A 16,650-nucleotide genomic window follows, 5' to 3' on the forward strand; every position below is an offset into this window, starting at 1 on the left:
GCCTAGAAAACACAGCTGAACTTCAGAGATAAAAAGAATATTTGTCTAAAACTTGAAAAATGTCAACAGAAAAATCTGAGAGTTGAAAATGAGATGCTAGTTAATTATAAGAACACTTCTTTCTAAACTAATGTATTTTCTTGGAGGCTGTTTAATAATGTACTAAACACATGTTGTTTGACCCAGAATATCATACTGTGTGTGCTTAGACATTTGCTGTTTGCATGAGTCACGCAAATTTTGAGTGCTGTCAGTTCATTTTCATTTCTGTGTATCCAATCACCTACACTTTTCCAGTGCTTACAGTTTGGTTCTTTTTCTGTAATCTGTCAATACACCCACCATTTGAGCTGCAGACACACAGTTTGGAATGAACCAAACCTCCGTGCACGACATCTAAAAGACCAGTCTCCTGAGGTTCACTTTGCATTTCAGGAGGGTCCCCAGGTGATTCTGTTGGACTTTCCACATCCTGCTCTTAATGAAATAACCAAAGGCACAAATTTTAACCTCAGCACGCATACAGCTCCCAGTGAGGGAAATGGAATTGTTTGTGTACATAAAAGAATAGGATTGGTGCTCTTCTATACAAAATGTTAAAAGCTATCATGAAATACTTATAACTAAATAACACAGTGTTAAAACTCAAGGTACAAGGGTTTGATCTTGCTGAAGTCAGCGGTACCTTTCCAGGAAGTTTTAGAAGTGATCAGGTTTATTCTGTTAAATTAACCTCCCCTGAGAGCCTTCATGTTGGTCATTGATTAATAGTAAGGCAAAGTGCCTGCAGTCAGTGGGAGCTGCCTGATGAACTAGTGCAAATGCATGAATTGGTATATATTCTTTTCCAAATAAGTGCTTTGTGTTTCAAAGTAAAACCTTTAAAAATTAAGAAATCCAAAACTTTGAAGTGTGGGAAAGAGATGGTTCTCTGCAAATGGCAAAAAGAGAATTGGTGCTGGTACTTTTCAACACTGTTGTTTCAGAAGTGGGTGGAGCATCCTTGTGGTCAGAAATTTCCTGTGAGATTTTGTATGAAGTGCATCTCATGTACATTGCACTTTGAAGTATCTGTTCTGCTATTTAAGATGCTGTTATGTAGGTGGTGCATGAAAGTGCTCTTGCTAATAGTATTGCCCTGAAGACAGTTTTCTGCTATAAATCTGTCTTCACTAATGAGAGTATCTTTAATTACAGATGAAGCACTTGGCTTCATTAGCAGCTCCAGCCTGCAAGGGATCAGCATAGCACTGACATCATTGCTGTCTCTCCTTATTGGCTTTATTTTGGGAGCCATATACTGGAAGGTAAGAGATACTACATATAATTGTTTACATAGTGTGGGGAGGTGAGAATATGAGAACCATTCTGTGTTTGAAAGCAAGCGATACCTCTTTTGAGCTCCACTTAACTGTGACTTGCAGATGTAAATCTGTGTGTCAAGTTCTTGAATTCTACCATCAAAGTGCAAATCCTGACTTATCAGCATGATTGCTCTCTAACTGGAAACAGAAATTGTGTGATTCACTCAATTTTCCATTTCTCCTTTTGTATATTGAGAAAGAATTCTTTTGCCTTTGGCCCCTATGCCCCTGCCTGCAATACAAAGACTTCAAGAGTAAAATTTATATCAGTAGTAGATGTATGTTAGAGTACAAGGTTTAGCCTACATTTTGCAAGATGACTTTGATATTGAACATCTGAAGCAAATTGAAACATTCAATTGTTTAGTGACTAAAGAAAGCTTTAGAATATTTATAGATTTAGAATATTTATATTTAGTGCATTTTATTCCTAGAAAATACATCCCAAATCCAGACCAGAAAGTGATGAAACTACACAGTGCCATGACTATCAAGAGGAAAATGAGATAAGGTATATTTTTTCACTTAAAATTTGTATTTACAGGTGTAATTTTATCTCTGAGAACTACTTCCTGTTTAGCTGTGTGACAAACACAAAAAAAACCCCAAACACAAGGTCTTGCTGCAAAGGTAAAATATGTGCTTAGAGTGTGCCATTTAAAGGACTTTCTGGTTTAAACACAGAAATTGATAGGGAGGATAGTTCTGCATACAGCATTTTATTATGGGGACATTTTTTTTGTCTGTCTTTATTCCTACTGTGAGAAAGGATTGCTGAGACCTGTAGGAAAACCAACAAAATTAAGTAAATGTTATTTGCTGTGTGGTGTAAAGCTAGGTTGAATTTATAGAAATAAATAGAAAGCAATGTCTTTGTGGTTGTGCTACTAAATCCTTTTAAATACCTTTTACAATAACATTTTTTATGTTCTTTCACTTTTTTACATTCCCCAGGGTACTATGTTTTCCAGGTTTTTTTTTTTTTTTTTTTTTTTTTTTTTAATATTTGTGGAAAATTAATACGAACTCATTCAAATGCTAATAACTTCTTAAGGTCGTCCTGAAATGATTCACAGCTCTCTTCCTACTTATACACTGATTTGTCTGATTATTAAAGAGAGAAGGTTCTGAATGAATCAAAAATATCTTAGAAATAACAGTTCAAGGCTTTGAAGTTCCTTGGACATGACTTGGGCAAGGAATTCTGTGAAATCCAGGAAAGGACTTGGGGACATTTTAAGTAAGAGTAGTCCGTGCTAAAGCATTTTGAGAGTATTGTTTAACTTCATATTTAATGATGTTTGGTCAGATTTTAACTATGAATGATTTAGGGAAAGATCTGATGCAGGTGGCAGAAGGACATGTCCTGTAGTGTCCTCACACTGTGTGAAATGCCTCGTGCTGCCCATTGGTGAAGGGACAAATAGGCAAGGTTCTGATCTAGCAGTTTGGCCACAGGAGCTGAAATTTTCCATGTTAAATCTTGCTAAAGTAGTAAATTCTTAAAACAAATTTTCTTCATATACAGTATCTAGAATGGAAGGCTGTGTATTCATTTTGCCAAGTATATTAGTTTCTACAAATAACTCATTCTGCACGTCATCCTCATAGGTGTTAAATCCTGTGAAATGGAACATAAGTTTTCCTTTTAACCTCACAGAAAATACAAAACATTTTTTATATGAAGAAAAGATGACACAGTTAAATGCAGGAGAGGGCCTTTGCAGGAATTTGAAACAGATTGCATTCTCTATCAGATGCCTTCGTAAATGTATGGCATGTGTTTTGGCATGCATGACATAGATGACCATTACAAATTTCTCCTCCCTGAGAAATTAGAAATATTCATCTATAAGTAGGCAGAACGCATATCAAAAATGAATTATAATTCTTCGGGTTCCCTCCTTTAAATTTTAACTAGCTTATAAACCCTTCTATTCTATTTCCTTGGAAGGCTATTACTGAAGTAATAAAGTAGCTTTTTTTTCCCCCCCCCCACCCAGTGTGTTGCAGCAAAAAGAAAAGGAACATCTACAAGTGTAGCTGTTGCTTTTTCTCCCTCAACACTGTTACTGTTTCGTGTACTGGTAAGTTGGTTGTTGTGAGAGTTTTAGCATAGACTAAACTACTTTCAGCTGCTGCAATATAAAGTGATTCAGGGTCCATTTTCAGGAAAAAAAGAATTTAGCATTTAATAGGTGTATAAGATCTTTAGCAGCTAATTTAATTAGTCCTGTATCATTAATGTAGACCTTTGATTTTTAACTTGAATGCTTCAAAATGAAATTTACAAGAATTCCAGAATAAAGGACAGCTACTGCTTCTCCTTTTTGGTGTTAGAGCTGATACAGAGAAGCCTTCAGCTGTTACACTACAGCTGTTTCAAAGCAAGGTGAACTAAAAAGCACAATCTGGTAAACTTAGCAGGTGAGTGTAGGAGAACAGGCCAAGTAGAGCTGAGCTTTTATATAATTGCAACTTAGTCAGCACATTTCTGTAGTCTCTGTAGCCTTATCAGATGCATCAGTCATACTTTAGTGTGTAAGAGTGAGCAGCAAAGGTGAGGTTTCTCAGTTCCAGCTGTCCTCTGCAGAGCAGCACTTCTCTGGCAAGAGGCTTACCACAGAAAATGTGCTATATTTAACCCATGGCATCTATGTAAGAGTCTGGAAAATTCAGATAGTGCTGAACTCTTCATTATTTATCATGAGTGGAAAGAGCAGCGCTAGAGTATAACAGACAATCTCAGTTTTGCAGTTCATCCTGTAGCAGTTACTCTCAGGTGTTCAATATGATTGAGTTAGCTGCAACTTGAGAAGTTTTCCATTCTCCTTAACTGCTTTGTTCTACCATATGCTCATTGAGAAGCAAAGTTGTCACTGCATTGGACAAGTTGTTCTATTTTTCCAAAGATGTAAACTCAGTTTGGTTTGTCCAGATGACTTCAAAGGGAAGTTTGCTGCCAGAGATTGCCAATACCAAAATGCCCAAACAGTTATGTAAAACACGAGAGTGGTTCCATTACCTTAGATGTTGTCAATGAGCTTTTGCAGGCAAGTGTGTTCTTGCATCAGGAAAGTACATTTTATAACATTTTTCCTTCTGAGTAAAGAAATCCCTATGCAAGTGTCATTAAATTTATTTCCAAAATTGTAAGAAAAACATGTCTATGTTGTATGTATTTGAAAAGATCTACTGTTTAGTAATACAGAAAGGAAAACTAATCAGCAAAATCAGAATTTTTGTTTTTCTTTTCAGGCAGGTAACAGTTCCGTGTTCGCTTCATAAATGAAGCAGCTTTAAGCACATTCGTATTCCTTCTGGAGTGACAGACTGAGTCTGCATCTGTTGTTGCTGCCCATGACTCCATAGACATGATACAGAAATGAGGACAATTTGTGTTTGTTACTGTGAAACCAACACTGAATTGAACAATGACAAGAAGAGTGTGCACTTAGCAGGACTGTATCTTATGTGAATATCTACCTTGTGTGACATTTGAGATTTTTTAATTGCATTAATACTTTCAGCTGACTCTGGCAAACAAAGTATGTCCTGAACAAAAAAAGCATCTTTCAAATGCCTCCAACAGTGTGTAATCATTGCAAGTCATAAATACCTTTGCATCCTGAATTTAAATTCTGTGTCCTCTACCTTAAATTGATGTCTTCAGATGAAGGTCTCTGAACTGACAGAAAATGCAGAAATGGATACAGATAACATACTCTTCAATATTGTATATAAAACTTGAAAGCAAAGTCATGCCCTGAGCTCGTGTTCTAGACTTAGACTTATAAGGAGCTGTGTTTATGCCTGTCAAAGGCAGTGTGTACAGCAACACGTGGTCTCTATCGGGTGCCAGGTGGCTGGTTGCCCACCCCAGAAAGCCTCAAGAATTCATCAGCATTGGTGGTCTCTGTTCAGGAGAACCAAATACTGGATGAAGACAAAGTAAACAGGAGGTGAATGTACCTCATGGAGCTTCGAAGAATTAAGTGTAACTGCTGGGTGTGTGAACACTGGTGAAATTTCCAGTCGTGCTAAGGCAAAGTAAAGAGTCTGAATTGCGTTCAAACATCACAATAAAGACAAACCCATGAAATGCATTTTAAATTCTGAAGATGCATGCCATTTATACCTTGTCTGTAAATGTATAGCATAGAAAATCTGAAAGATCCTGAGAGTGTATTTAGCTTTTACTTACATCGGCTGTAATTAATGTTTGCATTGTGTTTTAAGTGATTAGTAAGCTTTAATATCCTGGCATTCTCCACTCCTGAAAGTTAATTCTTTTGAAACAAAAGAGAAACGCTTTGTTTCCCACCTGTCTTTTGCATCTATTACTGTTGCAGTATCCATGGAATATGAACAGGACTGATGTACAGATGTGCATTTTCAAGTAAATCCTAAAAATACCATGGTAAAAGTTGCAAGTGTAGTTGTGCATCTTTTCATCTTGTCTCTTCCCAGCTAATGAGTATGAATTATTTACCTGTATTAGGGATTGTAATTCAGAAGGGTAAATGGTAAAGACTCACATAAGGTGACAAACTGTCATCTATCATGATATTGACCAGGTCAGCAAGAGTTTTAGTTTAAATAACTTGAAAACTTAAAAAAAAAAAAAACAAAAAAAAACCCAAAAAACCAAAAACCAACACCAACACTTTTAAAGTTTTGCATAAAGTTGGAGTTCTCCTTAAAATGTATAGTTACTAAATTTTTAAGCATCCTTGTGGAAGATTTAATCTGCTCAATTTTCTGAGAACCATGCATAAAAAGAATATTTCATACATATAATATATACATGTGTATGTGTGTGTGTGCGCGTGTGTGTGTGTGTCTGTGTGTATTATTGGTAAAACTGTCTTTCAGACTTGCAAAAAGAAAAAAATCTCAGAACCTTACCATACTTGATGATGTGGCATGTAGTTACACTGTGTGGAATTTTGACCCTACTGCAATAAGGTTGAAATTTTTCATGAATTCACTGATGGAAGGATTTGATCATGCGGAATTTTTATTTATACTCAGGCCCGTTTTGCACTTTCTGTTTGTCAGAAAAGGGTCTTCATGTCCTACTCAGCTGGTATAAATTAGCATAGGTCTATTAAGGATAGCAGAACTTTGTGGTTTGCATCACCTGAGGAACTTCTCTTACACTACGTCGAAAGAAGCTTAGTGTCAGAATTAGGCCTTCACATTTATTCTGAAGATGCTGGAGCGCTCACCAGTTAATAACCAGGGATGCTTATCACTTCTAAAAAGCAAGTGCATTCTTCAAACAATGGAATTCCCCATATAACGCTGAGTCCTTTGACTCTGTGTAGTTCTTTACTCACAAAGCCCTCAGACTTTGAGTTTCAAACTTTTTTAAGAGGTACCCGAAAAGAAATGTCAGCATGACCTAATTGTTGAAAATTTGCACCTTATTGGTAATGCAGAGAATAACTATGGTTTTGACTGAATGGAAAAGTGTCCACAGTAAATGGGAGCAATTATCCTTACATATTGTATGAAAACCTTAAATACTTCATGCAATGCGCTCTTGAGGCTAGCTTATGCATTTGAGGGTTTGGGTTTTTTCCTTAGCTTCAGTAAAACAAAAATTTTGTATTTTTTAATGTTCTCTGTTGATAAAAAATGTTCTGTTTTCTAAATGCATTCTTTCCAGAAAATTAAATACTCAATAACACTTTATTTGGGTCATATTGGTGTGCCCCAAATTATACTTTGATATTCAAAAGCATGATATTTTAGGCTTCTTAATCTTCAATACTATAGAAAATATCAGTTATGAATTGAAACATAAAATAAATAAAAATTGACTATGACAAAATGTTCACTTTCCAGGAGCAACATCTTAAAGTAAGTCACTTTCAAATAATGTCAGACACTTCAATATCTTCTGTGGAGCAAGGTAAATTTTAAGTTATATGAGATCAGAAAGAAAGCTCATGTATACTTTTGACCTTCACATCACAAACATTGTTCTTTGAATGTGCACAAAAGTTGTGTGACACCTGGAGTAGCAGAACTGTTGTTGGACCACATGGTTTTCCCATTCTTTGCCCTCATTTTGAGAGATCTGAACACAAGAGAGATCTCACTGGGTGTTCTCAATCCTTTTGCAATCCAGAAGGAGACTTCTGGACATTTGGGAATACACTAGGTGGCATGGCACTTTGAAGTGGCATCGTGAATTTACTGGAAACTTTCTGTGCCCACTGAGGAGATCTTTACTTTGGACATAGTGAGATTCTGAAAGACTACTGACTTGTGAGACATCTTTGAAATCAAAGGAAGTAGAGTCATGTACTCTTCAGTTGGAGATGGGGTGGCAGAAATAGACCTTTAATGCTTCTTAATTTCTAAAGAGTTTAACTACTAAAGAGTGATCAGTTTTTCAGTCTTCTTTTTGGGTAGACAGAGCCCATGCATTAACACAGCTGGAAAATCAACACACTCCTTCTTAGAATAAAACTGGGGAGAAAAGGGGTGTTTTATTTTTTCTATACAAAAGTCAACCAAATTTGGCTTTTGGATATCTGTGGCTTGGTGAGAAATGTAACATTTTTAGGTTTCCTTTGAAATAGTTGAACTTTGCATGCAATTACTAGTGGCCTTGTGAGAATAAAAAAGCAGATAGTCTTATACTGGGTAACTGTTCTACTTTAGATGTGTGTTTACTTGAATGAATTAATGGTACTTATTTCATCACAAGGTCATTTTATAAGCATATAAAATGTGCTTTACTATGGAGTATGTGTACAACCTGCACATGTTTAGGATTCTCATCTGCAGCAGCTCTGTTTTCTCTGTTGCTCTACATAATATGCTGAAACTGTTCAGTACACAAAACAGAGTTATTAATTTGAAAATTTAACAGTACACATAGAATACTGATATTTTGAGTTTGATTTATGATTAAGAATTATCCAACATTTTTCAATTCATAAATCTGATTCAACTGTTTTAAATGCAGATTTACAGTAATGGTTGCTATTTTGTTATCAAATTAATGGAACGTGGAAACTTCAGACTCTTTAGTGATAGAGACACAGATGTTTGCTGGTTGCATTATGGGCAAATTCATTTATTTCAATGTAAATGTCAGCACAGTTTTGCATAGTTACATTCTGACTGAAGGTAATCCACAAAGTTTATAAAATGTGATGTGTATGTACATATGTGTCCTCTTAAAAATAGATGTTTTCCCAGATCCCTTTTTATACCAGTTCAGATTTGGAATTTACATTATATACATATGCTTTATTGTTCTAAATAAAGATATTATGCACTGTCAAATAATTAGTATATTGCATTGTGTTAGTCACAATTAAGACATTTTTATGTCCTGTCATGATCCGAAAGAATTCTCTGTCAGAACATATGCTACTTGATGCGGACTCCGTCACTTGATGCAGACATTTCCTGATGATGCACTTCTTTTGCAGGGAGTGGCATTTACCAGGATCTTTCAGTAGAAACCAGAGCTTATCCTGGTAAGGATGGCATCCTTACTTTAAGTTTTCAGCAGCTTACTATGGCTTTTCTGTAAGAAGTCTGGGATGGGATGAGTTTGGGAAGAAAAAACTGAGCTGCTCAGGGAGCTCTGGCACCTCTCCGTTCGTGAGAGAGAATGAAAAGTTGCCGGTTAAGACAAAGAGGTAAACCTGCTGAGACTTTCAGCCTGCCTCAGAGAGCACTAATGAGCCTTGGAAGGCAGAGGGGATGTTGCAGTAGGCAGATACAGAGGGATTAGTAAATAATAATAAAGCAGAGTCAGGACTGACGAGGAAGAGTAGAGCAGAGTTAATGGCCTGGGACACAGGGGAACAGATTCAGGAGATGCTGGAATTTGGGGTATGAATGAAAGCTGTGGCTGCTGATCTGGACACAGCCAGAAGTGCAGAATTGATGGCTTCAAGAAGGCCATGAAACAGCCCTCACTGATGGTGTAGCAGGAGTCATGCCCTGAGGAGCAGCACTGGTGGCTCAGGTGGGTCAGCAGTGATTCAGCTAAGGCTCCATGAGCACCATGTAACTGCAGAGTTGGAAATGAGTGTACTTCATGAGCAAGCTGCATTAATGCAACGAAAACTCTAATTTGACCTGGAGTTTTGGGAAGGCAGAAGTAACAGTAGGGTACCTAGAAATGAGATGTGAGCACTCTTAGCTAACAAAACAACTCTTGCTGAAGTCAGGAGCTGGTAACTCATAATCTGGTTCAATGTCCAGATGGAGATTGGTGGTGAGGGGTGTCCTTCAAAGGTCTGTATTGGGAAGGCAATACAGTATTGTAGCATCAATGCTACAGACAATGGGATCAAGTGCTCCCTCTCCATGTTCACAGACAGCACCAAGCTGAGTGGTCCCAAATGTATCTCAAGCTGCATGAACAGGAAGCATGGCCAGCAGGTTGAGGGAAGTGACTCTGGCCCTCTGCTCTGCTCCATTCTGGTGACACTCCACCTGAAGTATTGCATCCAGCTCTGGAGCCCCAGTACACAAGAGGCATGGACCTGTTGGAGAGGGTCCAGAAGAGGGACGCAAAAATGATTAGGGAGATGAAATATGTTTCTGTGAAGAAAGGGTGAGAGGGTTTGGGCTATTTAGTTTGGAGAAGAGAAGGCTCTGGGGAGCCATTATGGCAGCCTTCTAGTACTTAGTGAGAGCTTACAAGAAAGAGAGTGGCTTTTTAGTAGGAACCATTGCAATAAGACAAAGGTCAATGGTTTTAAATCAGACAGATTCAGACTAGATATAAAGAAGGAATTTTCCAATTTTCTACAGTAAGAAAGGTGAAATACTGGAACAGGTTGTCCAGAGAAGTTCCCCGGAAGGTCAGGTTGAACAGAGCTCAGAGCAAACTGATCTAGTTGAAGGTGCCCCTGCTCATTTCAGGCGGGCTGTTCTGGATTGTCTTTAAAGGACTTCTCCAAGCCAAACTAATGTATGATTCTATGAATTGTAACATATGCAGATGGAGTAAAGGGCAAGAGGGAAGGTCTGGGAAAACATGCAGACCTTCAGCCAATATTTTTGGTAGTCTGTTTTACAGTGTTTGGTGCCTTACATAATGCTGACTAACTGCACACCACCATCACTGCTTAATCTGAACCCTGCAGATTTAAATGTGCTAAAGGATTGAGAGAAATATTTACCTTCAGTTTTCCAATTTTCGTTTCTCCAAAACAATGAATATAAATATCTTGTTCAGTAGATGGAAACAAAGGCTGTCTTTGTCCAAATCCCGGACAGTATTAATAATGACATTTTCCTACTTCTGTCATGCAGAAAAACAATGCTTATTATAATAAACAACTGTTTCTTGATAGCAATATGTTTTAACAGCTTAACACTTCCATGAAATGACTGTATTTTAGATGAGCTGGATATATGCCCACTCCACATACACTCCATGCTACACTCCAGTGTAATTTTATTCCATGTTAACAAATGTGTGTTACTAAACATATTTTTGCCCAAAGCTTCTGAATGGTAATAAATAATATGTTTTCGTCTTAACAAGATGGGTTGTTTCAGGATTTCGCACTACATTAACAGCTTATAGAACCACTTCCTTACGACTCTTCATGTAGCTATTTATGACAATTTTTCTCCCAAAGTTCAAACGTTTTTAAAATGGATTAAGTTTCCCAATAGCTACAAAGAAGCATGTGCTAACACAATCAACTTTTATGTCATTACATACTTAAAAGGAATTATTATGTGATGGTGCATAGTGGAAAATATGGTTAAATTAAGGCAGACTGCCAAAATTGCAGAGAGTGCAGAAGAGAAGTTTAGCCCTCTTTTTCCCATGCCATGTCCCAAGGTATGTTATTTCGTGTAACAGGAAAAATCCCAAATGTAATTATAGTTCCTCTGACTTGTGGCCCCTTCTGCAAAATTCCACCATAAGCAATCAGGAAGTAAAAATACAGATGAGACTTTTTCCAGACGGACATGAGCCTTAGGCTTCTGGCCAGTCACAAAATGCAAGGACAATTTTCATTCTCTTTTGGCAAGATATTTTCTTGAGCTCATGGAAGAATATTCAGCTGAGATCACAAAAGCCTCTTTGTTTGTCACCAGTTCTGCTCTGCAGGATAATAGCATGATAGCAAAATTGGCCCAATTAGAGTAAAGAAGCTGCAGAGCAGAATGTATAGCTTTTGTCATTTTAAGTGACTACCACAAGTGACAAAATGTCATCTTAGAAATTTCCCCTTGTCATCTCCTACATTGTGAATGATGATTATTAGGACCCCCCAGGTTATTTAATCTGTCATGTTCTTAAAGTCAAATATTTTAGACCTTCCTTTTTCTCAGCAGTGCTGTCATCACTAACAAAACACAGAACAGCCTTCACCTTTAGAAATGACAAAATGGGGATGTGTCTCAAAACCAATTAATAGCATCAGTGAAGGCAGAGGCATAGCATCTAAATCTTTTAAATATCATCCCCAAGAATAAAGCAATGAATTCTTAGACGCAATTACTCCTTTGCCAGAAGTTGAGAAGAAAGCATCTCATTGACATGGTGGTACCACTTGGCAATTTGTTGTTAAGTCTTGTTTCATATTGATCTAGAGGAATCCAACTGCCTCAGTCAGTAAGCACTGTGTTTTCTTGATGATATTTTAAATGTTCCAACCTCTGGATCAAACAAAGAGTTGTGGGAATGAAGAATGCTATTAAGTGCTATAATTGGGTACTCACTGCATTTCAAATAGAAATTTGTGCTACAGTCAGTGCTACATGGCAAAGTTTAAGTGGGCATCCTAATGTACCTGTAATGTAGTGTGCACGTGTGTGGGATGAGGGGTGCTGGTGGGGGTGGAGGAGGAGGTGGTGCTTCAATGTAGCAATTTTTTTTAGCAAATCAGGTAACTGCCACAAACTTCAATCATATACCCTGAAGGAATGGCTGCATATCACAGGATCTCTTCACAAATCCAACCCTTGGCAAGAGTGAGCCTCAGGATTGCCAAGTTCCATGCACTGATCAAAAGGTTCACTGGGCATCCCACGCTGTGCTGTGCTCCCCAGCCTTTGGCAGCTCAACACCATCGCCCTTCCTGCTCCATGACTGTCTGTGCCAGAACCACACACACCTACCATGTTCCCTGGGGGTTCAGGTAATGAATCCATCTATATTTCCATATAGGCCACCAACGTTATTTCTTTGAGAGCCAAAAATCTGACTGGGGGTTGCATAACTGGTCTTCTGTATTTCAACCTGGACTACAACTGGAAACTCGGCAAAGCCCCAGGTTTTCTCTCTTGCATATACACACCTTTGTGTCCTGTTATTATCCACTCCCTCCTTCAGCCCCCACCCAGACTTCCAGTGCTCTCCTGTTGAGTCATACTCAGCAATTAAAGCATCATGTATCCTGGTTGCAGTTAGCAGCCCTACCATTAGCAGTTTTTATGCAGACAGTAAACAATTGGGTTAGTATTTAGGAAGAAAACACTTCAAAATGTTTAGCAAAAGATTAGACTTCTGGGGTCAGCTATAACCGGGGTACTGCTAGTCTGACTGCAAACTGCACTGCACAGCAGTATGCGTGCCAGCTGCGAGCACGAAAATTCCCACAGTTTTCCTCAGAGGAACAAACAGTTTATGCTGAATAAATATGTCAACTCTGTTTTCCTCTAAAAATATTTGCCCATCAGATTTTAAGATAGCAAGAGCTAGTCAATTTAATCAGATGCTTCTTTGTGCAGTCCTCTCTCATAGGGTTCCTGCTGATAAAACTTCCTGAACAAACTGACTGAAGTCTGACCTTTCCTTCTAGTGACCATCGTGTTGATGTTACTCAGATTGACTATAGCCTGCAGCCATTTTGCCAGGTTTCATCTTCATCCCCACCACCTCCTGTGGCCCTTGCCTATCCAACCATGGGTCAACTCAAGCTCTGTGCTCTTCCCACCCAAAACTCTGTGTCCATTACCAAACCTTGCTGTGTTGACCAAGGCTGAGGAGCAGCACGTTTCCAGATCAAAGACCCATTCCAACACCTTCTGCACCTTCTTACAGCCTTCCAGGCCAGGCTTGCATGTTCTGACCAGTCAGACACAAAGCATATGTCCTTGGAGGCAAACATTGTCCACTGCCTCCTCATGCCACAACAGCAGGGCTGCTCCTGCATGTGGGAAGCCATGCAGTGCCAGTCTTTGGCTTCCATCTACCCTGATATATTTTGCACAGCAACCCAGATTCAAAGGGAGAGAGAAGCATGGCCATGTACCCAGCTTGATGAGCAGGGCATTGAGAAGCCCTTTATTTCATTTTCCCTCTTTCACAGACAAATACTTTAAGGATTTAGGTATTGCATAATAGGAGGAATATATTCTCCTTGTGTGCAATGATGGGGCTGGGGTGAGATGGGGAGCAGGTCATTCATGCCCAATATTAAAAATTAAAGCAGCAAAATAAAAGCACCATTTCTAAAGAAAATGTAAAGATAAGCAACAATGCAGGTAGTCAATATGACTGAATGCAGTCCAAGATTGTTGTCAAATTCCCCAATGGTTTTGTAAATTTCATATTTAAATATCATGACAGTGTCTTAAAAATAAACTGGAAACTTTGAATTTTATACGTTAGGAAAATGAAATATCTCTGAGAAACTGTACATCAGCAGAGAAACTAGGTAGCCCTTACAAAAATGGTAATGTTTTAAATTCCACTAAGTCTGTCTACCTCTGTAAATAGTGACAGAAAGCAACCCAAAAACTTAAAAAGCCCTATCCAATAAACAAGTCATATACAGCAGCTATGCACTCAAGAGATCAAGTTTTGGAGGTGTGAATGCCATTTAGTTTTTAGACAAAATTACTTCCAGTTTCTGGAAATCTGTGGCTTCTTTGGAGGGCAGAATAAGCATAAAAGAAGAGGAGATCATAGCAAATTATTAATTCATATTTACTAGTTAGTTATATGAAACACTTGCATATAAACCATGGAATTTCACACAGGTATTCTTGAATTCAATCTGCCAATTTATAATGGACATTTTACATTGCAAATAACCATTTAATCTGAATTGAAAGTGATAAGAGAGCAATTTTACTATGTGGAAAAGTATTAACTGTCATTATGTAAAAAAATATATTATTTCCACTTCAAACTTTTCTGTTTGGTTCTACAAAGTGATAACAGTGCTCTAGTAAGGGCATAGTTCAACTGCAGGACACAGAGGCAAGCATCATTTAATTTTGGCAATTAAATAAAGCATTTGGAATATCAGAACATGCCATCTACTTGATAAGATGTTACTTTCCATGGAAATGTAAAAATCTGTTTGAGGAAGAAGCAGCAAAAGAACACAAGTGTTTTTTCTTTGAAGACTTCAAGATATCTTTTCTGTTGAGAACCATTTTTATGACCTTAAATACTTCTCTGCTCTACCAGTAAGGTCAGCAACTTGCCTTCGCAGCCACCAAACACATTTCTGAACTGAACTCCACTGCAACTGTTTCGTTATGAATTGTTTCCAGTCTCATTAAAAGACTCTTTCTGTTTCAACATGTTTTGGATCTAAGCACTTTGGAAATCAACCAAAGCTACGGTTCTAGTGAAAACTTATCTGCAGAGAAGTCTCCAGTTGCTGTATGTTACAGTTTCCCACAATTTATCACAGCTCTTCTGCCTGAGGTTACTGCTCTCAGAGCAAACCTGGCAGAACAGCTCAGGTAAGCCTTTCTCACTGTTTCAGTACCAAATCAACCAGGAAAACTTGAAACACTTTAAAATCTGCTGCTATTTAATGAATGAAGCTGAGGTAGGTGATAGAGCACTACAAGGGTTGAGGACTTCTCTCATCACACATTCTGCCAGTTCTCGAGGGAGAGGCAACATCCAGCAAAGGACTGATAATGGACACCTGAAAATGTGAAGAAATCACACCATAACCAATAGCAATTGTCTGTCTGCTGTCTGCTACTAAAAATAAACACACAAATGTGCTGACAGAGTTTCCTGAGAACAAACTGACTGTAGCAACACAAAAGCTGATACTTGGTCGTACTACAAGATCTTTAGAAACATCAAAGGATGAGCTCCAGTTTTTAAACAATTCCCTAGAAACTAAATTTACAGTTATCAAGAAGATTAAACTCTCCCTTCTTGCCTAGTTTCCCGTTAGTTGAAGCACGCTTTTGCTGGAAAGTGGAGCACACTTTCCAGACAGTTTCTCAATGACAGCCAGGACTTCAGAGCACCAGTGGGGCGAAATAAGCAAACCTACGGCTTTTGCAGCTGGAAAAAGATATGGAATGGAAATGAATTTTTAAGTGCTTTTTCTAAAACATTACATCTCCAGGTTCAAGGAAAGCTTTTGAGTCACTCGGGTTGTTTGCTGCAAGCACGGATGTGCTGATTTTGTTTCCTGCAGTAACCTTGAGGACAAAGACTCAGTTTTTGCCCTAGAAAATAACATCAGTTACATTTTATCCATCTACTGGGAATATTTACTTTACCATGTCCAAAATTGATTACTATCTACAAAAATGTTACATTTAGAATTCAGCCGAGCATAGTATCTACATTGTTTATTCCAAGGACTAGCATACTTTTATTTTCCTTTTTTTCCTTCTACAGAATAGAAATCTTGCAGTCTTTGAAATCTTTTTCGCTTAAATCTAACCCACTTTGGTTGTGTGTGCCTTCAAATCTTGTTTGACCTTGTCTGCCTACCTCTAGGAAGGAAAAACTAGAATATTTCATCAAGTGTTAAAAAAATGTTAAAGCATTTCCAGTTTAAAAAAAAATCATCACTTTTTTGGAAGACATTTAATATTATGTGGATCTAACTCAGGTTTGGTATGATAAGGTGAGTCTAGATAAACCTCATTATATTAAGTATGTTGAATAACCAAGATACAAATATTAATTCCCCTCAAAGTAATAAAAGACAGATATTTCAGGCTTTGACATACCACCGTCTTTTCTTCCCCCTGCTTATAACTATCTCTAAGTTCTCCTCTCCCACATGTCTAGAAATATAAAATTAAATGTTCTATCAAAAGTTCCTACTATGTTGTAAAGCTTTCAAATTTCTCAGTTCCTTACTTTAGTGTTTCAGGAAAACAGACTAGAAGAATAACCCATCCTTTCTCCAGTACAGGGTCAGTGATATCTTCCTCATTCTGAAATAAGTAATTTTTACTTGCCAGTGCTAAAGAGCTCATCATCTGTCTGGACCTACTCAAATAACATCAATCTTTATTCTTAAAATAATGTCCTTTAGTGTCTAATTTATTGCTCCCT

General features: G+C 37.8%; 1 protein-coding gene across 3 annotated transcripts in view; it reads left to right on the top strand.

Moving 5' to 3' along the window:
* Nucleotides 1-8,672, top strand: part of KITLG (KIT ligand) — a 56,543-nt gene extending 47,871 nt beyond the window's left edge. For 2 of the 3 annotated variants that reach the window (XM_041474357.1, XM_041474359.1), the window contains 4 exons: nucleotides 1,198-1,307; nucleotides 1,799-1,875; nucleotides 3,368-3,451; nucleotides 4,623-4,755. In XM_041474357.1, the coding sequence (XP_041330291.1) occupies nucleotides 1,198-1,307; nucleotides 1,799-1,875; nucleotides 3,368-3,407 (227 nt within the window). In that variant the 3' untranslated portion in view covers nucleotides 3,408-3,451; nucleotides 4,623-4,755. Of the gene's footprint in view, nucleotides 1-1,197; nucleotides 1,308-1,798; nucleotides 1,876-3,367; nucleotides 3,452-4,622 lie in introns of all 3 variants that reach the window. The other variant, XM_041474358.1, reaches the window with a different exon arrangement.
* The last annotated feature ends 7,978 nt before the right edge of the window (nucleotides 8,673-16,650 follow it).

Source organism: Pyrgilauda ruficollis, unplaced genomic scaffold (genome assembly GCF_017590135.1).
Source record: "Pyrgilauda ruficollis isolate IOZ18807 unplaced genomic scaffold, ASM1759013v1 scaffold32, whole genome shotgun sequence".
NCBI lineage: Eukaryota > Metazoa > Chordata > Aves > Passeriformes > Passeridae > Pyrgilauda > Pyrgilauda ruficollis.